This window comes from Asterias amurensis, chromosome 6 (assembly GCF_032118995.1).
Source record: "Asterias amurensis chromosome 6, ASM3211899v1".
NCBI classification, from domain to species: Eukaryota; Metazoa; Echinodermata; class Asteroidea; order Forcipulatida; family Asteriidae; genus Asterias; species Asterias amurensis.
Window position 1 is genome coordinate 23,578,901 of NC_092653.1, and position 27,560 is coordinate 23,606,460.

At 37.6% G+C, this 27,560-nt stretch overlaps 1 protein-coding gene across 4 annotated transcripts; it reads right to left on the reverse strand.

Moving 5' to 3' along the window:
- Positions 1–212: 212 nt before the first annotated feature.
- On the reverse strand, positions 213–27,400 carry LOC139938682 (protein unc-13 homolog D-like). 4 transcript variants are annotated; one of them, XM_071934294.1, is made up of 26 exons: positions 26,588–27,400; positions 19,390–19,437; positions 18,033–18,137; positions 17,196–17,255; positions 16,909–16,975; positions 15,880–16,282; positions 15,303–15,425; positions 14,785–14,977; positions 14,446–14,538; positions 14,200–14,303; positions 13,542–13,776; positions 13,115–13,279; positions 11,533–11,657; positions 10,094–10,256; positions 9,639–9,742; positions 8,878–9,087; positions 8,386–8,575; positions 8,071–8,145; positions 7,434–7,538; positions 6,710–7,000; positions 5,848–6,021; positions 5,272–5,524; positions 4,721–4,886; positions 4,032–4,245; positions 3,662–3,810; positions 213–2,883 (listed from the first exon to the last, which is right to left on the reverse strand). In XM_071934294.1, the coding sequence occupies exons 1-26, from the start codon at positions 27,197–27,199 to the stop codon at positions 2,811–2,813; spliced, it is 4,500 nt and encodes a 1,499-aa protein (XP_071790395.1). In that variant the 5' UTR covers positions 27,200–27,400; the 3' UTR covers positions 213–2,810. The 4 variants fall into 4 exon arrangements, with proteins under 4 accessions (XP_071790395.1, XP_071790398.1, XP_071790397.1 ...); XM_071934297.1 differs by lacking the exon at positions 26,588–27,400 and adding an exon at positions 25,243–25,590 and having other exon boundaries at positions 219–2,883; XM_071934296.1 differs by lacking the exon at positions 26,588–27,400 and adding an exon at positions 21,346–21,515 and having other exon boundaries at positions 219–2,883.
- Positions 27,401–27,560: the final 160 nt, after the last annotated feature.

Here is a 27,560-nt window from a genome sequence, read left to right on the forward strand (position 1 = left end):
TCTAAAACACCGTAAATTTGTGCGACAAGGGTGTTTGTTTTCCATTATTCTCTGGCAACTTCGACGACCAATTGAGTCAAATGTTCACAGTATTGTCAACTTATGCATTAATAGTGTTTGGATACACCAAGTTAGAATATTTGCCTTTGACAATTACCAAAACGTGTAGAATTACATAAAGATGGTGGTCATAAATAGATTTTATACCTTGCTGAAAACGCCATTGATAACATTGTTATAGATTAGTGTTGTGGATTACATACAGGTCTAGGCATTTTATTTCCACCCCACTTCCCCAAGAGTACAAAAACGAACAAAGGCAGAATAAAGGACCATTGTGGAATGTTAGTGGAATTTTCCACATTGGAAAGATTTCTTCAGTCACTGAGAAATTTTTAGTGAATGCAGTCATGTTCACTTATTACTTAAAAAGTAACAATAGTTGTAAACAATAATAGTAATAAAAGTAATAATAGTTGTATACAGTTAGTATCATGAAACGCATTGTGAAACTGTACGATTGGATCACAACTTTATATTGCTTAGGCCTGATTATATTTCATGCAATACTGAAAACCTTTATCAAAAAAAGCATTTTTTTTTTCTCTCGTAAACTACGCTTGTGGATTAGGCAATTCACTTCCGCTCATTTCCCCATTACGACAACGAACAAAGGCAGAGCAGAAAGAGTCATATGTGGAGTTTCAGTGGAATTTTCCGATACTTTTCCATTGTGAAGACTTCTGCAGGGCACACATCTGGCTTTTTGTCCAACAATACAAATGGTTTTACCATAGAGTAAGGTGTTACCCGTCGATTGAGCCTTTGCGCTGCTCCGCCCCCAGACGTGAGACCCACCCCCATACTGGTCTACTCAAACCGGCTTTCTACGCTTCTATAAATATTTAAATTTTGTTTAAAAAGGTGGGAGATTTGTATCCGATGTATCTTCAACGTATGATTAAAAACGAGACTGTAATTCTTGTGTACTAATTTTTCATGCGAAAAATACTAATAAATTACTATAAACTACAGTTGTTATTAACAATAAAATATATCAATACAACTTTGGTTTTCGTATTTCGTAAATGGAAGGCATCAATTTGGTTGAAAAAAATCACCGTCTTTCAGTAGTATTGTGCACTCCGCACGTTTCGTACGATCTTCTCGTCTTCTTAGCCTCAATGGTAGTACCGCTTGTGATGAAGAAGTGGACCGCACCTTTCCTGTATGTAGCATCTCTACTCACTCCTCGTCCATGCCCCCATAGTAGCCTACATTGGATTGTGAACTTTGTATCCGATGAACATCGAAAAGGTAAGCCATTTACTGTTGACAAATTATGTGCATTGTCTCGTGCCATCGTATACTTCTTCTTCTTCCTTTAAAGTGCTGCTGACCAGATGGGCAATGTTTTAATATGGCAATATGACGGTGTTACGTCATCATGTATGGGCACAACGTACACACCCTTACTTACTTTTCACAGCACTATGAATACATTGTCACTCACGTCAGTTGCAGATTGGGAACTTTGGTTTATTTTTCTATTTGCAGATTGCAGAAAATAGTGTCAACCTTTTGTTAACTCATAAACTTTAACTATAAGTAAACAAAATCCTTAAAATAAGTATTTACTAAATAATATCAAAGTATTCACATAGTCTAGAAAAGTAAATATAGGTTATATTAAAGTTTACACTTACAAAACCTATATAAAAGAGAGTTGCAACATTGTGCATGGTCAAATAATTATCTAATAATTCATTCATAATTGAGGCAATTCTATAAATTTCTAAGAAATTAGAATCATATATATGAATCTCAAACTTGATATACATTGCTAATATATCACTACAAAAATAGTAACCTACACAAACAGTTTTTCATAACTTTAATGATAATTTGAAAAATATACAATGGCGTCAGGGAAAAGTACACAATGTTTTTATGTAAACGAATAATGCCATCCCATCCTAGACTAGCTTCCATCAACACAACTCAAACCTTAAACCTGTAAAATGTTATAAATCATTAAACTATTGTGTCAATGTTTTTAATGTGAACTTTTGGCTTATTTTGATTGGCACACTTGATACCTTTTGAGGACTTGGGAGGACTTCAATTTTTATTTTCTCAATTGACAAATATTCAGATTTTTGACAGGATAATCATTGACCTTTCAGGTTGAACTAGATTATTATTGCTTTTCTATATTTCTAGATGTAAACAATAACTAATTACTGTCCCAAAGTCTTCAAATATCCACTTTACTTTTGGATATATGTAATCTTTTCTTGTAATATTATTGAGAGAAAAGCAATAACATTGTCTCTGGGAAATACTACACTTGTAGTGATGACTTGAACATAGTGTTTTGTATTCTGGATCAAAGACCAAAGATATTCTTTGCACATTATGTATTGATTTTGACTTAAAATGTACACATATATATAACTTTTAAAAATATCTTTATACTTATTTGCAGTGTATTTTTACTTGATAGTTTGTCTAGTTATAGTTGTCTTTATATCTTTAAGTGATGCTGAATATCTTACCACAACTCACCCACATCAAACCAACCTACAAATAGTATTCACAAACCTCAAAAGATCGTACACCATTTAAAATATCAAATCTCCAAACATGGTTTATGATACACCTTGTACTCTTCATATATACAAAGCTAACACAAGAATACTCATTGACACCTTTAACAAATGATCATTTAAATTGACCCATGTTTAATTCTGCCTACCACTGCCCACAAAAGGGCACCTTTGAAAGTATCTCTGAGCTTGTCACGCCATCTATTTAGGCCCCTCATCTGGGGGTTCATTCTTCAAAGATGTTGGTATGTAACTACGGAGAGCTCGAAAAGATCTACAAACGAAAATTTAAAAAGAATTGCTGCAATTTCTGATACACCTTCTTAAAAGACAATCATTCAAATGCTATGGTAATCACAAAGCAATTTTCAGCATGATTTTAAACAGACAGTTAGTGCAAGGCGGTGCTATGAACATGGTGTACGTGTACATTATCCAAAACAACAGATGTATTGATCAAGCAGACAGGTGCAGTGAATTCCACATAACAACACTGAAACTGAAGAAATCCCAGATGACGACACTGTTTTATTGCTCCCATGCGGGAGTACTAATACAAACTTTGTTTCATTTGCTTTTTTACTTTTAGTTGATATGCATGATCATGAAAACTTGTAAGAAAAATTGCATGGACTATCGTCAGGTATTCCTTAACATTTTCAGTTACTTGGCCATAGGACCAAGTTAGCTCTGCGTCCATCTTTTCATGATGAATAGAAATGCTTTAGTAAACTGAATTAGCCAACTGGGTGGATTGGAGATTATTTTATCTGGTCCTCAGATGTTTCAACTGGAACTTGCAGGTGGACCACAGACCAATTTCACAGAGCTGCTAAAACAGAAAGCAATTTTGCAGCTAAGCAAATAAATGTTGAATGGCATGTAACCTTATTCTGGCATAGCAAAAGTGTTTTTTGCTTAAGCAGCTCTATGAACTTGTGCCCTAGGTATGCATTGATGTTACTGTCGATTTAAGATGCAGTGAAAGTGCTTTTGTTTTTGCTGAATGAAGCAAGCAAGTGTGGTGTACAAAAGATGCAATCACAGCTTACTGCCTGAAGAAGGGGGCAAGGCGAGAGTTGGAAACCGGCGCTCTGTTGGTCTTCTTGTCTGTCCGTGGCTTCTGGTGCTCGATCGCCTTCTGACGCTTTGTATAGAATTGACGGGCATTTTTGTCCCACTTACTACGATTTTTCAAAATCTGTATATATGTTAAAAAAAATAATAAAAAAAAGTATTAAAAACACAAAAATATTTATATTTGAAAATAAATAAACCAGTTAAAATTAAGGATTCACCCAGTAATGAATATGTTTAGACATATATTTCAAATTAGAGTAAATTTAAATGCACCTTTCATGAGAATGGCATTCAGATATTTGAACAAAATGGCAAACTGACTATCGGAAAGAAATAAGGTACCTCAAATGCGCCTCCATCTACAGTGTGAGGGCGCTTTACGGCCACCATGATGACAGGGCACTGGTCGACAGATTGCATCATGCTAATAGGTCGTGCCTGCTGTAATGGGACATAGGCTTCCCCTATGAAGTCATTACTCCATAGGACATCATAGGACATGACTGTAAAACTCATCACAGCACCAGAGTCAATCAACTCGGTAGGAACGGATGGGCTGTTCAAGAAAGAGTACAAAGCACAGGATTATAGTTACCACAATATTAAATCCACCAAAGGAATTTTTCTATCTGTAATACTGTCAAAGTCACAGAAATATAATTTGAAGACCCCCTAATCGCTTTTACAGTTTTAATGACTTATTTTGATAGTTGGAAACAGGATACGAATGGAATCTGATGACAACCCAATGCTGCTCAAGCTTGCAGCCTGTGAAACAAGAACTATCTCTGCTCTCACAGGTTCCCACTTCAAGTTAAGTGATGAGAACCCATTATATTTAATTGGAAATAAAATGAACCTTGAACCTTGAATTGTCTTGCTCAATTAAGGACACACTGGTGACATGACTGAGAACCTAACCCACACCTCAAAGACTTTGTCGCCAGAACTCGGGACTGGCCTATGACCACTTGGCAATGATAGTTATAGCAGAAATACGGTTGTATCATGCCAAGGCAAAAATGACTTACATTTCGAATGTCTCATTAAACACAGGATTGAGATTACTCTGGATTGGCTTGGTCTGCTGAGGGAGAGTTTTACAGACGTCTGAATCGACAGGTAACACCTCTACTATCACAAAGGGGTCACTACTACCATGTCTATCCAGACCAGGTAGGTCAACTGCATTGCACACTGTGGACAAATGTTGAATGCAATTGTTTTAATATGAGGAGAACATAGAATTAGCTGTTGCAAACTGCCAAACCAAAAGGACCTATGGTATAAATGCAAAAAATGATGGCCAAAACCTAGCAGTCTTTCTCTAAGGCTAAATGATAACACACCAAACATGAACAGGTATATATTACAAGTGGAAATACATGAAGATAGAGAGAGTCATATTATATAACACAGAAAAAAATAATTATATGTGTATTTCTATATTTCAAACAACAGTAACTTTAACTACAACTTAAAACAGTCAATTTGTTTGTATGATGATAACAAAACTCTATACTTTATTATTAATCAGAACTTAAATAGGAAGATAAGAAGAAAAAAAGGGGGGAAAACTTGCCTTTTACAACAAACGTCTTCTCTCCATTCACCTCCTCCTTGCAGGCCATCCTAACGCCAAGATGGCCGAAGTACTCCAAGGGTGTGGCCATGTCCAAAGCAAGGTCCTTATAGTATCTAAGCATTAGATCTTGAGTACTTAATGAGTTCAGCTCCAGCTGACTAATCAAGTACTTGTACTGTTGGCCTTGGATCTTGGAAGAGTCTAATGCTAGACCAGGTCGCTTAAAATAGCTCTCTATTGCTTCCAAGCTCTACATTTTTTAATGGAAAGAACACCATAATTTTTATAAAAGAGAATCTCCACCTGCAGTTTTCAATAAGCAACCCAAGTACTCTTATCGCTGTTTTGATACAAATATCATTGTTTATAAACCTTGTAATTTGACACCTGATGACGTCATCATGATGCAACTGAAGCGATTTCATCTTCTAACACATATCAAACTATAATATGTGAAGTTTCAAGTTTATATGAGCTTGGAAAGGGTGCATCGGGTCGCTGAGAAGAAGAAGTGTTAAGCGAACAAAAACCAACAAAAACATGAGGTGTTCCGAACACCTAATTACTACCCACCTCCAGCAAGTCTTTGTAGTACTGAGGTTGTTTCCCTACATGCATGACAGCAGCGATTCCTCTAAGGAGAGAGTTCCAGACCTCCTCAACGATTCGAGGAAAGATCTGAGCCATCAGCTGCTTGTAAAGCGTCTCAAGATTGTGGTCGATGTACGAGAAGAAGTTGTCAAGTTGCTGTGAGTGAGAAGACAGGCATTTAGTTGATACCAATTATGGAGGGTTAAATTCACTTCTTTACCAATATCAAGGAAATGCAAATCAAAGATACTTGCTGAACAGAACAAAATATTTATTGAGGGAAACAACATTTAGTGAGGAAAGATTACTAGCAACGATTCTACACTAAAATACTAGGCCTATTGCTACTACTAATATGCTAAGACATATTTTATGTTAAAATATCGGGCCCTAAATGAACAAAATGAACAAATTGAATCAATATCAAAAAGAAGAAAAAAAAAACAAAAAAAAACATACACACATTATACACATTTTGTGTATAATTAGTTTGTTTTAAAATGTTTACCCACTGCTGTTTCCACATAAAACATTCTGACATGCACATGGGTAGTATAGATATATTAAGATTATATATATAGATTATATTCATATTCATACTCTAGTTTATTAAACAAATTCACAGCTGGGCGCTGAAATGCAAGGGGATAAAAATACACTGAAGATTAAACAAGACAATTTTAAAATTAAACAGGGAAATACCATGGCCTCCTGGTTCAATAAAAGCAAAGAGTAAACATGATCAATAACAATGGTACTGAAAAAAAATTAACAAAATAATAAATGAGTAAATGCACCAGTGTTCATTCTTTTATTAAAACCATACATGTCTTATTATAATTACCTCATCTTTAGCAGCAGCATCTCCTTTACAGTTGACCACTTTCCCCAGGTCAGTCATGACCTCCTGGCTCATTTTATCAGCAATGCGCCTTTCCAACAGGCCAGACATGTTAATAGTATCCCTACTGGCCGTATTGGTCATCCTTTGCAGGGTGCTGAGAGTCAGCTTGCCTGCTGTGGGGTTATCGTGGAGGGCAGCGAGGCTGTTGACCGTCTTCTCCCAGTCTAAGAGAGTTGGGAGGTTATCTAGATAAGCCCGGACGTGCTCGATGTTGTTTAGCGTAATGCACAACTGCGAGAGAGTAGCAGAAACGGATAGGAAAAAAGTTACTATCCTGCTTTTATATTTCGAGGAAGACTCTGCTATGGTCGAAATGCCAGGTCGTTAACTATTTATTTTTAAAAATTGCATCGCATCACAGAAAAAAAAAAAAAAAAAAAAAAACTCCCTGCCTGCATAAAATTCAAAGACTAAAAGGGAAAGGACTCGACTTTATACTACATCATCTCTGTACAATTTTTTTTATTTTTTTTTATTGAAGGTACAGTATTCAATGTGAATATAAAAAAAAAATCAACATTCATGTATACAGATTCGAGAGCACAACGGCAGACCATAACAAAAATACTACATAGAACTCTAAAACTAAGCCTAGCTGAAGTTAGCTTAAGTTCAGGAAAGGTTTTAATTGGGAAATAGAGCAGTCACCCTTTCAAACACTTACCTTTTCTTTGATGTCAAAATGTCCACTGTTGCTGCGATAGAAACCATTCTTTTCCAGAATCTTGTGAATTGAGCTCGCGTAAAGTTTAGCACCCTCACAAATAAGCTAACAAAATAACAAACACTGAAATGCTTATTTGCTGTAAACTTGCAAACTTCATAAATATTAACCAAGGTTTTTAAAACAGGGTTGAACAAAATAATAGAATAAGAATGGTGATCAAAATTGACAGGAGTTACAATTTTAGACACAATAGTTATAAAAATCACTATTGCGCAAAAACGAACAAAGTAATATACAGTATGGCAGGCAAAACATTTCAAATTAAAAAGCAATGAACATGATCAATATGACAAAATATGGAGAATTACATAACAAGAAATCTTGGCAGGCATAACTACAGGCATGACTTTAAAATGCAAAGTGGCCTGCATATCTTTTAAAAACACAATGGCAGGTATATATAACAAAATGCTCATAAATTGATGACAACAAATACTTGCAGGCACAAATAACAAAATATTCATAAAAAGACAACACAAATTCAAGTTGCCAAGAGTAAATGAAAAGCATTTTATGGAACAGTAGCAAGAGAAATTGACACAGCAACATGTTTTAAATGAAATCTTTTACTCACATCTGTGATTTTGGTTACAGCCATACAGCGACTGTCAACTCCTTCAAATCCAATCTTGTGCCATTCCTCAGTCACCTGTAAAAAAGTAAAACAAACAGTGGTCATTATTAGTTTGGAAACTCCCAATACTGTAATAATTCAAAGTGATAGGAATTTGTGTTAACCCTCCTACTGTCAGACCATTCAATGTCATCCGTGTGTTTTTGAATGATAGATACACAGATAGATCTTATTACACCACCCTAAACAAACCTTCAATGATTTCAATGGTTTGTAACATAAAAACAATTGTTTGAAGACTGGAAGCTGTTTTACCTTGGCAAAGCAGGACTGAGCATCGACGGCCGAGTTTGAGTACTTCACTACACTGTGGACCAACACTACATCCTTGTCCATGGCCAGTGCCCTTCGGACACGGTCAAATGTCTCGTACTTAAAGGTGACAAGCCAAAAGATGAGCGCCTCTTGAAACCATGTGTGGTAATTATTGATGTTCAGTCCCTCACTGTTGAGATAGGAAGAGTGGTACAATGATAAGTAAAGTTTACTTAAATGGACTACAAGCAAAGTCAACCCCCCCCAAAAAAAAAAAACATACTGGTAGGAATCTGAGAGCTCTCTGATTATACCAGTACAAATTCTACAGAGAACATTTGTTCCTCTAAAAAGTGTCATTGTTGAGGAAACCACATTTTGGGGACTTCCAAAATGAGTGTTTCAAACGGAGGACAACCAATTTTGATGTTTTTTTTTTTTCATTTGTTAGTGAGCTTATTGAAAAGTTAACATGTTGAAATTGTTCATTACCAGGTGTGATTGTTTGCCTTCAGGACAGAGTGCATCTTCTTGACAGTCATGTAGAGTTTGAGGCTTGCTTTGCTAGACTCAGCGATGTTCTCTGGGAACTTCTGGTAACGGACCTGATACTGATTCAGCTGCGTCAAGACATCCTGAAGACTACTGCATATCTGGGCATCCATCTGTTGGGCTACTATCATGTTATAGTCCACTGTGTATCTTTGGGGTTCGAACAAAAGTAAGCAAACTTATTTTCAAATCCAATACTAATTGGAAATGTTCAAGTTTTAGTCTGCAGTAGTCTGTTAATGTGATTTCTGAAGCAACATTTTGCTTTATTTACCTAGTCGTTTGACATACATGTAGTGGACACAATGTGAATTCACTGTATGGTTTGATGATATATATTTACAATAACATCAGAATAAGCACTAATCAAACTATATAATAATAAATATAAATATACAAACATGCAAACAGCAATAAAATTATTACAAGTACCCATAAAAATACACATAAAAGGGCATACAAAAAAAAGGTTAATACATAAAAGACAAATTCAAAGTTTAAACCAAACCAAATAGTACCTCCTGATGTGTCCATTTTATGTAAAAAAAGGCTATAGTCAGATATATGCATTTGGAAGCAAGACAGGAAGGGTTTTACAAGAAAAACTCAGTTACACAATTCAAGTATATAGCTTTTATGTACATATACAACAAACGGTGTAAGAACCGGGATACAGAATTCTTGATAATGAAGAGACTCACCTCTTGAACATGTTCTGGTAGTCCTTGGTTGGTCTAAGTAGGGCGATCATGTCACCCATGACATCACCAAGTCTTTCTAGCAGTCTCACTAAATCTGCTGGTTTCTATTGTAACCCAAACAAATGAAACACATTATTTGTGACCTGCCAATGTGTTCACAAAACATGACAAGGACCCAAATATATTTGCAGTCAGTGTTTTTATCATTAAAAAGTTGTTTGGCTCCACTTCTCAAAATGACATACAGATAAAATACAGCAACAAAAACCCTGATTATGTTTGCTTAACAGATAATTGTTCTTAGCAATTTTGTGTAAGTTAGGCCTGCCCTTCTAAAAATTATGAAACAACAAACTGGTTTTCAAAACTAGATTTGTCTCATGGAACCTACCCCTTCTAAAAATGATCAAACAACAAACTCGTTTTCCAAATTAGATTTGTCTAATGGAACCTACCAATGACCCCTCTGGTTGTGGTAAGCTATCCAACATGTTACTGAGCCATCTCCTGGTGTCTGATGCGATGGTATCTTCCATGAGTTCACGAACTTGCCGATGGGGTAGGGAGTTACGATCCTTCCAAACTTTCATTTGAAGGAGACTGGACACATTGCTTAATCTGAGATTCAGGAAATAATGATAAAAAATGTCATAATAAATGTGAAGCAACACCAAACTCAGTGAAAAGCCATAAAAGTCTAGCCTTGCTCAAGGCAGTTGAATTATTCACTCCGAAAAAAGACCGCCGCTGTATAAAAACCCACCCGTATTCATTGTGCGTAACATCGCACGACACGATGCCCACGTACACTATCCGCATGCGGAGGCCGTCAGGCCAACAGCCTTGTAGGGTCTGTGTTGAAGCCACTGACCTCATTACTATAATAAGCGAAGAGTCAGCTTATTACCATAATGCCCGCGAAAGACGAGACATGTTTACATCACACACCACCACCACGGACGCTCAGCGAACATGATAAGGGATGTGCGTGATTGGACGTCAAAATGAAAAATTCATTTGCCTCACATCCTGTGTTGTCTGATAGGTCTGACGAACGATATACATATTCATGAGCTGCATACTAGCATATCCGAGAGCCCCCCCAATTTTTTCCACTTGTGGAAATTTTTCAATACAACACATTAAACCCGGAAGTTACAGACCCGACAAGGCTGTCGGCCTGATGGCCTCCGCATGCGGTTAGTGGTACGAGTGCGGATGACTTATGTGCACAGTAGTCGCACGATGTGACAGTGTGTATACGGGTGGGTCATGCGGTGTGATCGCACGCACCGTGCACAGGGTATACGGATGGGTTTACAGCGGCGTCTTTTGGAGCGAATAATGCGACTGCCTTGAGTAAGGCTATAAAAGTCAGGAGAACAAAAACGAGCCCTAATACCAATATACTAAGATGTCTTAAACATTCTATAACAATCAACTTATAAATACCAATGCATTACAGGCCTAACCAGAATTATTTGAAAACACGTACTTTCATCCATTTTTTGTTTCAGGCAGCGGAAGCAAATCAGGCCACAGTGCCTGTGAGTTCTTACAAGGTACTTTATAAATAAAACTTCTATCAATATACCATCCACAAAAATAAACCTCACCGCTGTGTGTAACAAATAAATAAAATAACAAATAATAACAAATAAATAAAAGCACTGTGACCGTTGAGTAAGAATGACACACATTTTCAATTCAATTTTATGTAACAGTTATTTCCCTACTCCAATAAAAAAAGACAGAATCATTTGGATAAAAATATAGTAGCACAATACAAGCATAGAGTAAACATGACCAATGATAATAATACTGAAAAATGTAACAATATAATGCCCACTCAACTTAGAAGAATAACCTTAAGGAAAAGAAGGCAAGCTTTTACCTGCATTTTGATTTCAGGATATCCAGGACCTGAACGTTGGATGGAGGAAAGAGTGCTGGGCAGTCACTGATGGGTTGCATGCAGAAATCAATGTACGCCGATATAGAAGACTCAGCTGCCCCTAGCTGTAGGGATCAAAACCAAACATTGCTGCTTTAGATTTGAGAGACCGTTCTTATTTGTATGGTCAACAGAATCTCTCAGAAATGGTTTAAATTGTAAAATAATGGTTGATAATTCTTTAAAAATGCATGGAAAATGACGTGAAACTTGGTTTATCAAAGGTAAGGAATATATTATATTAACATAGAAAACATTGCTTAAGTTGGGAGAATTCTAACAATTTTAAATGCAGCAATCAACATCAGTGTATTTTCTTGTTTTCACCAAAACCTGGTTGTGAATATAAACAAACAATATCATTAATAAAAGTTAATACAAAACAAATGTTAAGCACACATTCATATAATATCATGAAAAAAATATACTTTGGTTCAATGAAATGCAGAACATCTCTTAAAAGAAGAGGAATTGTCAGCCTATATCAGAGTCAATTAATTATACTTTCAACAGTAGAAGTTCAGGAAAATTACTTAGAAAAATAGCAAAAATTTAAAATTAAATAAGGAATATTAATTCACACATGAAAAATAAGCAAAGGTGACATATTATCAGTATTATTGTAGGGGGGGGGGAGGGAAGGTCAGATGTCATTTGGCTACACCAGACATAAACTTTGGCTAAAATAATTCCTTAAAGTTTATCACCCGTTTGATCCATCATTTGTTTTTCAACATCAAATACAACGGAGAGGGTGGACATAGACTAGTCTGGTCCAATATATTAAACTGAGAGCGTGCTGTGTAAGTCTAGTGACATGCAGGGTACCAGCCACAAAGGAAGTTTGGAAAGAAATTATAATTATAATTATTCAAAATTATTTGGAAGAAACAAGGAATGAGTACATCATGCAAGCAATTTGCAAATCATATGTAAATTACATGCAAATAGGAAAATAGTGCAAGGTTAATAAAAAACAGATATGTTTGCACCCAAGAAATGTATCACCTGTCCATTTGTAAATGACGTCATCCTCCTTCCTGCGTGGTATAAGCATCGAGGAAAACAAAAATGATAAATTTCCTGCAATATGATGGCGTCAAGTTATTGTATTTGTATCTCGTTTTTAATTAAAGCACTGTTTAAGACAGTGTATCCGCACTTTATGTGACACAATACATTAAACACTGTGAAAACTCAGGGTTTTTTTTTTTTTCGATTGGGAGTCTCATTAAAATAGTGAAAAAGAAAAACATATGGGGAGGGGACTATAATAATATATTCAGTTTTTGAACATCAAGTTTTTTAAATAAAAATATTGGCCTGATTATTTTACCAATTTTTCTCAAAAACTACAGCATTTCAAGAAAACACATTTAAGGCAAGTTTCCCACACGCCCATCATCATAAACCTTGCAAGTTATGTGAAAATGCGTAATTATTTATCATTATATGTTTTGAATCTACCAATGTTGTGCAAACCCTTTAATATGATGTGCTTAAAATGAACTTGAAAATGTACCTCATAGGACAGAAAGAGTGGGTTCTCCTCAAAGATTTCTGCGACTTCTTTGACATCGTTGGTGTAAATAGAGAATGTAGTTTCATTGATCATTTCTGCATGGATGTGGAACATGGCCTCCCTTAAAGCTCGATCCATCAATGCAGCATCAGCTTCCTCCTTCACCTTAAGCCAAATTTAACAAAATGTTTTTAAGAAATCACATGAAAGGAACACAAAATAAATGCAGATATTGACTGCAGAATTTTTTTTTTTTTAAACACAATTTCTTTCTAAATACGAAACCACATCTTCAAAAAGATAAGTAAAGTCAAAGACTGAGAGACCAATAGTGAAAGGTACCGAAACCAGGACAAGCAAAATCGCGCTCGATGCCAGCGAACTGAAACTTAGAAATTACTCACTTATTTACATTGTTGAGACTTACCTTTTCCTCTGCAGGTTTCTTATTGATGTCCTTTTCCCCCTTCTCTTCTCCAACCCTGGGGATATTCTCTGTAGATTCAGGGAGGCTGCTCACTGATGCTAAGTCGACTTCATCTTTCCCCATAGTGTCTGTCAGGGAGAGCTTATTGAGGGAGAGCTTATCGAGGGAGAGACGTCCCACATGGAAAGACGAGGAATTCTGATGCTGGTGGAACTCCAACAGTGAGGAGAGGTTGCTAAAGAGTGAGTAAGAAATTACAAATTTTATGAACAATAAAAGTGTAATTGAGTGCCATTGCTAATAAGCCATCTAGTGCACCATGATGTTCATGTAAAGTTTCTTTGAATTTTGGCCTGGTTACAGTCAAAATGTTGGTTTTTCAGATAATTCCCAAGTAAATTGAAGTAATTTTGTCCATTTAAAAGTTTAAAAAGGCATTATGTATGGAGGTGAATATAACATGTCTTATCTTGGCTTCTTTTCACACTTTCATCCCGTTTTACGACAAAACAGCATATCTCTGTACTTTCTTTTCTCACAACGTCGTTTTTCGAGTTAAGCTGTTTTGCCAAGGAAGAACCGCCATACAGGAAAAAGGAGTATTCTGCATGTAAAATTATGTATTCTCTACAGCTAAAAAGAGTAAAGATTTTCTTACATAAGTGTCTGTGATAGCTTAGAGATACCACTCTGGATGGCAAAGTGGTTTAACAAGTGTCGGCTCATTCCAGTCAGCTTGGCGTCCCATGGACCCTTCCCGTCCTAAACACCAACATTTAGAAAGAACAAAGTACAAACAAGTGTTAGCATTTCAATGGACTGCATTGGGAATAAAGATACTAATTTGAAGTTCGCAGAATGTTAGAGCTTGTTTGTCTGAATGAGGTTTTCCTGAATGTCTCACCGTGATGTATGTTTGGCCTTCATGTCTGTAGACAGCTGAAGCTAACTGATGGTAATAATTCAGACTGGTTGAATTGTCCTTCTCGGAAACATCCTGAAATAAAACAACACAATAGCAAAAATACATTTTCATAATTGTCAGTAAAAGCTGATCTTGAAGTCAGCCAGTCAAATATTTGACACCGGGAGGGCCCAAGACTGTGGCCAAGACCGCATGGTCCAGAGACCGAGACACCAGTCCTATGGCTTTGTTCGATCGAAGGCCGAAGCGTTACACAGAATGTGTAACGGGTCACCAGTAAAAAAAATGTTTCTCTGAATTTTCATTTTATTTCCTCACCTCTTCAGAAACGAACTGCATCCTCAAGTGGCATTTTCCACCTGTGCTTGGCCCAGAACCTTTTGGGTTGACAATTAATGTGTACCAGTTATCGACACGCTTTGCAGCTGGGATGTCGTCCAGTGAGATGATGACTTGACCAAGGAAGTCGTCTGTGTTTTTGTTGATGCCATGTTTGATGTGACGGAAGAGACTGTACAGGTATAAAATATGCATTTAAAAGATAGGTTTAACCACTCCTGATTATCTTGGTAGCAACCCAAGCAAGTTTACTCTTCATTTGAAATTGTGAAACTCCATGGGTTCTATTAAGGTGGTACAATTGTGCACAAAACTAATACATGTCAACTGTACATTAAGTTCACTTCATGTGCCTGTAAGGTTCTCTGCCCTTCTACCTGTCACACAATGTCCTGGTAACAGTAGGTAACAATACAATGGCTCTTGACAACAACAAACAACTTGAATTGAGGAACAATTTACCAACCATTTGGAAAACACAAAATGTGAGTCCTTACCTTTTAAAACCAGCCATTTTGTGATCGGAGTCGAGACTTTTACAGGCTTGCCATATATTAGTCTCCTCATCCATATCCCACATGGTGAGTCTCAACTCTGTACCATGGACCGAGGATAGCGGACTGTGCAAAGGGGGTGGAGAAGAAATAATACAAGTAAAGTATAACAAAATGTGCAACTAGATCATAGGGTAAGGCAAAGAAACTGAATTTGTAATGGAATTACAGTGTGTGGCACGAGAAGTACAATTCAGTTTTGATATTAACTTGTCCTTCTTAATTCTAACATAAACTTTCCTGGTATTTATATATCTACTGCTGTGGAGTAGGATTTGGTACTGACAGAAACTAATTCAACTCAGTTCTGGAAGACCTTGTCCTTCTATTTATCTACCCCTGTGGAGTTGAATTCAATTCCAACAAGAACTGATTCCGCACATTTCTGAAAGAACTTTTCCTGCTTTCTTAATTATTTAATCTACTGTCACCGTAGGATTCTTGAACTATGCGTTAACCCTCAAAACAATGTACACCCTGACAAATACTTTAAATGAAAAAGAAATCAATCAAAACTTACATGTCAAATGTTTCATTCCAGACCGGATGAAGTGTCGCTTTCTGACATCTTGTCTTGAAGACGGACTCTGCCTCTACAGACACACTATGCTGGGGGCTCTTGGGCGAAGCAGCGACGCTCATATCCGCAGAGTTTTTACGCTTGTGTACTTTACCCACGGACAATACAGAGAGAGTATCTGATTTGCGGTTGGACTGAATGTCCTCCGATCTCTTCCGAATGACTTTCCTAAAACTTCGCCTCTGGTCAGAGTTGCGTCGTGGGGTGCGATCAGAGAGGGGAAGGGTAGGTGTAGTGGAGGGATCATCAGGGAGGGAGTTCCAGTGAGCCAGGGGCTGTCTGTCTTGGGAGGGGGACTTGGCTGCTTTGCAAACAGTCAGGAGACAGTAGGGGTCGCTCATACCTGTGGGAATTCAAAAGAAGGCATATAATTCCAAAGACTCAAAAAGACTTTTAAGTGTTTGTACCCTTTGCAAACGGATTTTGTTCCCAAGCCACCCTATCAAAGATGATATTCCAGACCCAAGTATCTGCAACAAAACACTGACTTCTTGTAAAGTGCTGTTGGGAAAAAATGTACTTCATGAATATGTGTGGTTAGTGTTTATCATACTGCCAGCCAAAAGGTGTGTTTTGAAGGCTTGTACAATGATCTGGCATTATTCACAAGTTTTGATATGATGGCTTTAGTTGTTTACCCAGTGATGGAGAGAACCTCAATTTTGGGAACAATAGGTGGCAGCATACTAATAAATTACAAGTTCTTTGATCTGTGTAATAGGCAGTAGACCGATCCATTTAGCTCCGCCCCATTGTGTATTGACCAATCACAAAGCAACGAAGGTCTGACACTAAGGTCCGACATGTGTGTGCGTTTGCTTGGCGCGCGTGGCACAGTTGTGCAGAAAAGCATTGGAGAGCCACACATGTTCTTGCTCACCTGTATTTTGTGTTACGTCTGCTGTCATGTAATGCCCCAAAGTCTCACACAGTCAGTGTCAGCTCTACAATGTATAGTTCATATCTTACCATTAGCATCCATACTAAGAATTCCCTTTGCCTCTATCACAGTGATCTTCAGCATACATGATGGAGACTGAAAGACAGACAGAGAAAAATAAATAAATGTTTTGTACAATGCGTTTTTGTACTAAGCTTGGCTGGATGGTCCCTTTATAAATATTTCACAAAGAAATATTTCTCAGGATTGTACTGGTGCACACTTTATAATAAACTAATCAATTTGTTAACTATAATTGTTTGTTTTTACAAACTTACTTTATCACGTACTTTATTTTCAAGAACAATCCCCTTACCTTATTGCACAGTTCCTCTTTCATCATTTCTACGTGGACATCTTTAGGGACATTAAAAACCTACAATAAATAAAAAATAAACCAGTTTCAAAAACTGTCGTTATTACAAAATAATGTCAAGTAGGAACTAGATAAACTAGTGTTTTTCGGTGAGCACTGATGACTTGAAAAAGACAACCCCAAAGTGTATCAAAAGCGCCTATAGTATTTCTAACCCTGTTAATATGTTGCGTTCCTGAAAGCATCTCAACTTTTTTCGAGTATGTAACATTAGCAGCCGAATGGACGCATAAGTTGCTAACCATTTACATCAGCAATCTCTACCCTAACCCAGGGCTGTATACTTCTTTTTTGAAAGGGCAAGGGCACCAAGGCATTTTCTTCTTGGTAAAGGGCACCCTATGATGAATCTGCAAATTTGTACTGTCAGAGCATTTCAAGGGCACTAAGGCGCCAGGGGACACGGAGGCAATCGCCTTGTTGCGGCCGTAAAGTATCAGGCTATACAGTTATAGTGTCTCGCCCCCAAAAACATCCCAGACCAGGATTCGTACCCAACCTCTCATGATTCGGCCATCAGGGCCCAATTTCATAAAGCTGTTTCGCAGAACAAACTGCTTGACAAATTTCTGTGCTTAGCAAAAATTGAGTGGGGAACCAGACAAAACAATGTAAACTTAATATAATTTTGGCTAGTAACCTGTTTCTGTTAAGCAATACTTGTCTTTGCTTAGTAAGTTTTTGTGCTTTAGCAAGTTTTTGTGCTTACAGGTTTTATGAAATTTGGCCCGGGCTTTGCTAGACCACTTGACCATGACATGAGCAAACATACTGTACCTTCTGTAACTGGGTGACCAGATGAAGGGGGTTAATGTCCACTGCATTCATTCGGCCAAGAGGATGAAGATACGTCCTCAATAACTTTGTGTAGAGTTTTACAAACTAATAGAGAAATAATCAATGGATTCAGTAATGAATTGCTCAAATGGTAGTATTAAATAAGTTTGACTGAAATGCAAAAAATGTTTTTAAAAAACCCAAAATAATCTGGTAAGTTGATTCAAACTGCCTCTAGCTACCAGGCAATCTTAGTAATCTAGTTGGTAAGACACTGCTCTAGAATCGCAACGGTCGTGGGTTCGAATCCCATCCTAGTAATATGCCTGTGATATTTGTTCACAGGACTCAGGACAGTACTGATTATACAGTTCGAACACACACGTAAGTGTATTGATAAAAACCAAAATTAATAGGACTTGCATATTATTACAGAAATTTATTTAAATCTGTAATTTGTTTTGAAATTTTGTGAGTAGTAAGTTTCGGTTCTGTTGTTCACATTAATGTCACGATGCAACTTGCACTACTGAGCCTACTACAACTATGAATGGCAGAATCTTCACCCAGTAGCCCTTAGTTTCATCAGTCTGGGTTCATACATGTTAGTGCAACAAGTGTAAAACAAAGGAATGAGAACTCTGAACAAAATAACAAGATCCTTCTCAACTTGAAAACTGTTAAAATAATATGTCTGCAATTTAAAACATAGCACTGATCTTTTGAGAAAGGTCAACAATTCCTACACGATAGAGGCAAAGCCACCGCGGACAAAAGATTTACTGGAAATTTGACCCCTCCAGTATTGCCAATGGGCATAAATTGTCACAATCAAAATAAAATTTAGGTTTCCATTTTGAAGTCTCACAACTCATCAAATAGAACAAGGTTAATTTAAGGTCAGTTGAGTCTAGATATGAATAAAAGAAATTCCAAAATGCATGATCTGAAGAAAATAAGTTAACAAACAAAACAAAATGATTTCCCAACCTACATGTTCTTTTCAGGTTGTACCATAAAACACATTATTTTGTTTGGACTATGTACATAAATGAAATACATTATACAAGTGGTAAACGTTGCATTAAAATGGAAATGCATTACACACAGCCCAGTAGAAACCAGTCATTGGAACATACCATGGGTAAAGAAATGTAATATAAGCGGGAAAATAAATACAATTTTCAATTACAAAAGAGAATTTTAATTATTGTATGCTTTCTTATTTAGATATTCTTTTTCTTTCAAAAGGGCACCTGTAGGCCTATGAGGGAAACATTTCAAGGGGCACCAAGGCAATATGACCAAGGGCATGGAGGTGTTAAGTTTCAGGCCTGGTACTGAACCCAAAACTTACCTCAGGTTTCAAGCTCGGTTTTGTACAGCTACCTTCCATTCTTTTTACCTGAAAAATTTACAACAACAAAAAAACAATTTATTATTCATCTACCACTTCCTACATCAATACGATTTTGGACAAGTTAAAAAAAAACTGTTTAACTTATTAACATCAAGCAGACACTTTGTTTTACTCTCCAAATCTCCAAGAAAATACAAAATGTGAACATTACTTCCAGGGGTCGACTTCACAAAGAACTTAGAACTAGTCATAACTTAGGACTAGTCCTAGGAGACATTAAAAACTTAAGGCTAGTCATAAGACTCCAGGAGATAAGACTAGTCTTAACTCTTATTGGTGAAATCCACCCGATTTGTTATATATTTCTGGTAATTAGACCAAAGAACCCTCAAGAGCGCTTCTTACTGTTATCCGTCCGCCTGAGGATGCCTTTGAAGAGAAGAGAAGGTTCATAGTAGTGTCGAAAAGGACTGGTAAACCTTAGAAACTGGTTGAGTTAACTGATAAGAAAGTTCAACAGTACCTATCATTCAGAGTACTAATTACAGCTGTCCAAAAAAAAAAAGCGTTGGGAAAACCTCAAGAATCACTGAAGACACAATTAAAGTACACAGTAAGCTGTCTCAAAAGTCAGTAGATACATTTCAAAAGCCAGATGATGAGATGACAACAGCACAACAAAAACTGTTATTCGTTATTTGTCCTATGATGAAATATTCACAAGTTGGTTGTAAGCGCTGGCTGGGTAGACAACATCCAAGAATGGTCAGGTTGTGATACCACCGGACTCAAAGCAGTGCTCATCACTGGAAAGACAGGCTGTGGTCATGATGGTGGGACCGATACAACTGATTCAAGCGGGGTACAATTTGAGAAAGAAACCACAGGAAAATGTCTACTAGCGAGGTGGTTGTATACGGCTTATTAAAAACAAGAGGATTTGATAGAATCAAAACTTTAAAAATGTACATTTCTTCCAACTGTACCTCCGCACAATTACTTGCACTTTTGACTGTTTTCACTACAACTGCACTCTTCAAACCGAACTTATTTTTACAAAAGAAAAAAAACCTATAACAATGGAAACTTTAAACAGGGCTATTTTTAACGTGTCAAAGTTTCCAAGCCCATGTCATTAGCCAATCAGTAAAGCATGTAAATCGTGCTTCCCACGAAGCCCTTACACACAGGTAAAGTTATTTCTTCCTGTGAGAACCGAATGTAAACAACTTTACATCCGCGGTGAATGGAACGCAGTCCAGATTATGAAAAGATAGATCTTTCTGCATGAAGACCCACCAAGGTCATGGCTTTTTTTTGTTTGCTGTGGTCACAATAACTTGTTTATTAGGAACAGGAAAAAAATCTTGAGGTTTTAGGGAATGTTTGCTTTGCTGATAATTACAATGAACTTTATGGGAGCAGGAGTGTGGATTTAGTCAGACTTTAAAAATGCACCCAAGCACAGCAGGGATTGCCTGCTTTCCGTTTTCTTTCATTCCTTCTACATGTAGCTACGGGACACAGACTAAAAAATAAAAATTGAAAACTCACACCTACAAAACAAGATAATGTCTCATCTCTATCCCTGTCTGACCATAGGTTTAATCCTGGTATCCATGAGCTTTTTATCAGCGACGGTTACTCTCATATAATTATTGGAAATTTGTCTGAATTTCTAAAATGAGCACCTGCGTACACCCCACAAATCGAAATCGGGATCCCACCTGGATAGAGAAATCCAAGCGGGATCCTGTTTTTTTACCGGGACTTGTTTCAAAATTTTTACTTGTTCAAAAATTTAATTTTTATCATTTCTTTTCAAAAGATTCCCCAATATTTTCCATAAAGCTATACAGCTATACAGTATTGAATATTATGTCATAGCATGGAAGTATTCATTTACCACCCCATTAAATATAGGCCTACATCATTTACAATGACTAAACCTACCCAAATGGACATCTTGATGGTCATGCAACAGTCTAAATCAATCCAGAATTTTGTCTCCAAAAGCAAAATCACATTATGTCTTCCTTCACAGGAACAGAAACACCTCAAAGATCTGCAGAGTGTACAACTTTTCCAAATACATACTGTACACAAAGGTACATGACTGAGAATCAAAGGTGATGCGTGTACACGTACTGCAAGAGCAGACCTGTCCACATTCACACAATACAGTACCTAATTCAAAGGATGTCATACTCCACTAAATCCAAATGTTGAAGGCGTATTCAACAATGTACTTAGATGCAATGCATAAAATTCAGTGAAATTTCACTTCAAATAATGCCACTTACAATTTTAATATCTTTCCTATGTAAGCAGAAATCTGCATGAAAATCATATCTTTTGCGTAATCTGTGGGTAGGACACTCATAAAGTTGTTCTTGTCTTTGTTATCTTAAACCTTGTACACAGTACATGTACATTAGAAGTTAAAGGGCACTTTACGGTTTTTAGAATAGTTGTTATCCTTGGTTTTCAATGAACATTTATTGTAACAGGATTCTGTTTAAAACCAGCATGCACAAAATCTCTGATAACTCGGATAAACTAAACATTTTCAAAGTCGTCTTCTCTGAAATGTGAGGGTCAAAATTTGTTCATTATATAAACTTATTTATCAGATTTATTTATCAATGGTTTGCCAAAAACTATTTTAAAAAGTTACCTGGTGTTTAAAGGGAAAGTACACATTTGGTAATTGTCAAAGACCAGTCTTCTCACTTAAATATATCCCTACATAAGCATAAAGTAACAAGCCTGTGAAAATTTGGGCTCAATCAGAGGGAGTCGTTTCCCACAATGTTTTGTACTATCAACTACTCTCCAATGCTCGTTACCAAGTCAGTTTTGAAGTTAATATTTGTTTTGAGTAACTACCAATGTGTTCCTTCCCTTTAATATACAAATACCCTTTCCCCTAGCAGTGATCGCAAATAGAATATTTTTGTATGTTAATAGCTACAGTCTGGATTGGTACAGAAACTTTATTCAAAGTTAACAGCACAGCTTTACACAGCTTACTGGGTAATAAGCAGCTTACAATGTTTGTTCAAAGCAAACAGAGCAAGATTTTGCTGGTTGCCATCAAATAAAACGACAGAGTGAGATAAGTCAACTGGAAAATGTACACTACTCACTGTGTGATTGAAGTATATTTTGTTCATGTGTTTCCAGCCAGAAAAAAGATGTACACTGAAACTAATATAATGGGTTTAATAAATCAAAATAAAGACAATAGGCCCTATACTAAGTAAAGATTTAGCATAATGAATTATGCAGGAATACCAATGGGACACCCTTATTATACATGGGAAGTTGAGTTTTCATTCACTGGTTCTTTTCAGAACCAACACTTTAATACTCAAAAGAGATTCACACATGGTGCTGCCGCAAACCTCACACAATTAAGTAAGGAAGTTAACATTGTAAGCGTTTTAAGTACATTACACCGACACAATAAGGCTGGGTGACTAGTGCGACTGTAGTGCCGTTGAGTCCTTAGGTGAGTTGCGACTACTGTTTTTCGTGCGGTATGACTACTACAAAAATAGTCACAATTTCCTGATTGGTGAACCAATAGTGTCTCTCACGACCATTCAAGACAACATAGTTTACTTACAAAACACAATCAGACATCAGTGACACAATTCTTCAATTCTTTCAGCATGAATTTTACTAAATTGCGCCTGTAGCAAACACGCTTTGGGGAATTCAAAATAAGTAGTAGTGTTGTGACTTTTTGAGTTGGACTAGTTGAGGAAGAATAAATTTCACTGTAGTCGCCGAGGCTCAGTACACAACATGACAGAGCAAAACTGTCAAGTAAATGTACACAATTAGAACTACCCAGCTTGACATCCACATGTTTCTTTATTGATATAATGATAAATCTTGAACCACAATGTCCACGGATGTATTGTCGATTTTAATTCTCTGATCATTTCTATTTGGGGAATATGGACATAATAATATTTGAATAAACAATATCCACATTTTCCGCTGCCCACTACATCCACATGAGTCATGACAAACAAAACAAACAAACCAAATTATTTTAATAATAATAATAATAATAATAACCCGTTTTTATATAGCGCTTTTCACACCCGGAGGGCGTCCCAAAGCGCTTCACATTATTACCCCTGGTCACTGGGCCTTAATTCACTCCTTAAACCATCTCAGCTCCCTGGTAGGGAGTATGCAGCCTGTGCAACATTAATATGCGCTACTCGGCTAAATCAACCACAAGAACCATCTCTGCCCTCACAGGTACCCATTTACCCCTGGGTGGAGAGAAGCAATTATAGATAAGTGTCTTGCTCAGAGACACAAGTGTCACGACTGGGATTCGAACCCACACTCTGCTGAACAGAAGCATCAGAGCTTGAATTTGGTGCTCTTATCCGCTCGGCCACGACACCCCAGAGGACCATACATGTGTGTATTAATATACAATGTAGTGCATTATGAAGCACTATAAAGCAATGCTCTTGAATATTATTGCATACTATTAATTGCATCAAACCGTTAACATCATAGTAAATGCAACTTGAACTTTTTATGCTATAATCATAACACTCCCCTTAGTATTTTCTCAGACTTGTTAGCGTTAAAACAAAAACAAGTATTACGCTTTTATTAACCACTTCCAATGGAGTACCATTCCAACATTTGTCAACAAACTTTATTATGAAACCTTCAGGGTTATAAACATCTCTAAAGAGTTTATTATAGGGAAAATAGCACAGGTCTGTTGTAAACTATTTTTGCTTACAGTGTACATGTATACGTGGGAGAAAAAGAGAACATAAACCACAACTACCTCATTGGAAATTGGTCTTTCATTTTTAATGTTTACTTATTGGGACCAAAGTCTAATGGCTTCCTTTACATGTTTGTCAATGCTTTCCACTAACAGCGTGTCTGTTTATCAATGTTTACAGTTTCTATGACACCTACAATACAGTGGAGGACAGGCATGGGCAAATTGCCTTCAAAACGAAAGTCTAATACCATACAGAGTAGGTGTTACTCTTCAACAATCAGTTCAGAGGATCATGGCAAATGCTTTCTTCCCAGTTTCATAGCACTGCTCAACATGCATCGAGTGAGTGTGTTATTTTATGACTATTATATCAGGACCTTCATGATTATACAGTACATGTAGGCTGTAAACTTGTAAGTGTAAGTGCCAAGTCACAAATTCCTTGGTGCATTTTGACATGAAACTGGAAAATCAAGGTTTTTGCCAATGATTTGGAGAAAGGGACTGGTACCCAAATTAATTTGCAGGAAATTTAAAAACTGGGTGCTCAAACTGTTCACTTACAAAACATACATAAATAACGGATACAGCAGGGTGTCAAAAATTAAAACTGCTACATGTACATGTACATGTAGGTGTATAAAAAGACACCCAGTTTCACTTAAATTTAAATTATATTTAATAGCAAAAAATAGTTAAACTTCCCGCGTATCGACCCTAGTAGTACCTCGAAGGCTAATAATATCAAATAATTAATATTATTATGAATGAATGACACATGAAAACACAACAAACATAACACTCAGTCAGGTAGGCCCGTAGCGTAACTAATTAGAATAGACCTTGTGTGCATTGTTAGTGTAAACATTTAAGCAGTGAAATGTAACTTCATGTATTTCCTCTTCACTGATGTTACACTTTATTTGTTTGTAATTTTTACAAAAAGGAATACAATTGCATCTTGGGTAAATTAAGATATTATTTTGTTTTATGTCATATTCATAATCCAAAATGAATGAAAAAGTGATGGCAGCATACGGAAACTGTTTTCCTTTTTTTCTATTTTCACTTACCCATATACTTGGCATTTTTATCAGACTCGAACCGCTGAAAACCAACAACAAATGGCAGACGAGAGCGAGCAAAACAATTCAAGTCAAATCAGAATCTGAATCTGCATGCCGTCCGTCGGTCTCTACTCAGCAGCGAGATAAATGCCGGTGTCACGTCTCTCGGCTCGGCGAAGTTCACCAAACACTGTTCAACAAAGTAGCCCGTGTCAAATGTCCTAAAAAAATGTTTTAAAACATGTCCAAACTGCACCCGGTATGCTGCTGAACACCATGGATATGTCCCGTTCGAGGAAATAACATTGACAAGACCAGCTTAACTGTGATTTAAAGAGCGAAACTTGTCCCGTATGTCACGTCTTCCAGCAACTTTGTTTTTAAGTTCACTAAAAAGAAAGGGACCTGACGAATCGACGATTATGCCTGCAAACCAAGCCTAGCACTTAAACGTTACTCTGGGTACCAGACATTCAAAAACTTTGTTGGACTCTCCCTATTTTACCGCTGAGGGCGACACACCAGGTTCACGTTGGGTACACGGACGGACGTACGTCTGCACCGCCCGGTACCGTCTTGTGGAGGTTGTAGCCTTGCTCAAGGCAGTCGCATTATTCGCTCCGAAAAGACGCAGCTGTAAACCCACCCGCCGTATACCCTGTGCATGGTGTGTGCGATCACACCGAATGACCCACCCGTATACACACTGTCATATCGCACGATACTGTTCACACAAGTCATCGCACTCGTACACCACTAACCGCATGCGGAGGCCGTCACGGAGAGGCCGCATCCGAAAAAGTAAATTGACCTTCCTTCGTCCCTGTGACGGTGTCCCATGCAATACTGTCCTCAATGCAATATGTGTCCGGAGGCCGGGTGACATTATTGCATAGGTGCAATATGGTCCGCCGGACGGTTTTGCATATGCAATCGTGTCCGCCCTGACACTGCTGCATAATGCAATTGTGTCTGCCCAGACACATTTGCATATGCAGTTGTGTCCGCCCGTGCAAAACCGTCCTTGTACAGAGGAAGAGTTCAATATAGGGCTAGTTCAGTGCATGCAAGCTCGCTTTACGCGCACATACAAATGTGAGGTCGTCGTACGTCCGCCAGACGGTTTTTGAATAGCCCCGGACACGATTGCATATGCAAAAGTGTCCGGAGCAGAACAGTTATGCATGGCGGACACAGTTGCATTTGACAAGGGCTTTGCCGCTGGCTCATTATGCCAACGTCGGTTTTCGGCGTTCCGGCCATGCCAAAGCATGCTCACCGGCCTAAGTCGTCAGCATGACATCTCATAAAATCAATAATCACTCATCTAAAAACAAACAAAAAATCTTACCTCAGGTTCTGGAGTGATGTTTAATTCCTCGTAAACCTTTTCATCTAGCAGCATGTCCAGCGATTTTGACCTGCGTGAGGAGACCCCCGCAACTCTACTCTCTTCTACTCCAAAGAGAGTGTCGCTGCTGAAAAGTCTCATGAAGCTACGTCCAAGAAGTTTCGGGTACGATTCGTCAGTAGCTGACCCCATGACAAGATCTGGGTTTGTCGAGTCCCCATATGACGATTCCCCATCTTCATTGGTCATTAATTGAGACAAGTTTTTGTGAAGGGCATAACTGCTCCATGATTCGTGGTCCCACGTTGTTGGAGTCCTTTTATTTAGAGTGTTCTCACCGGCAGCCATATTGGTACAATTTTCATCCTCGTCTCCGTCCACTTCTGTGATCAAAACATCAGGTGTGTTCAGGCTTTCACGTCTATGGTTCAGGGCAGTGAAAGTGTCGGCAGGTAAATTACCATTACTGGAAGCTACTTCAACACTCTGGTCTTGTTTTGATGTGGTCGTCACTTTCGCTTCACTGACTCCATCTAGGTTATCAGCCTCCCCAAAGAGGCCACTCAAATTGAATATATTATTCGCCATGGTCTCGCGAACGGGGATGTCCATACTATTCAAGACCGGCCACACAAAGTTGTCGAACTTCAATTGAAAGTCCTAACTCATGCGTAAGGTTTCCAGTTGATTGAAAGTTAACAAACTAGTGGGAGGTGGCAGCAGTCAATGGCCGTTTCCAAACTCGGTCAAAGTGGCAACGCCTCACTTGATACAACAGCAACGTCAATAAAACGTCACATCCGTCAACTCTACGCTTTGTTTCTGATCAAGGTTCACTGAGCAGTTTTTGATTTCCTTAATCAACTCAATCATACGCTCGGGAAAATAATTTTGCTGCTTTCCAGACAACATGAGCCTACGGAGTGCGTCAAATAGTGGGCACTAATCACAACTCAAACCCACGCTCTGACAA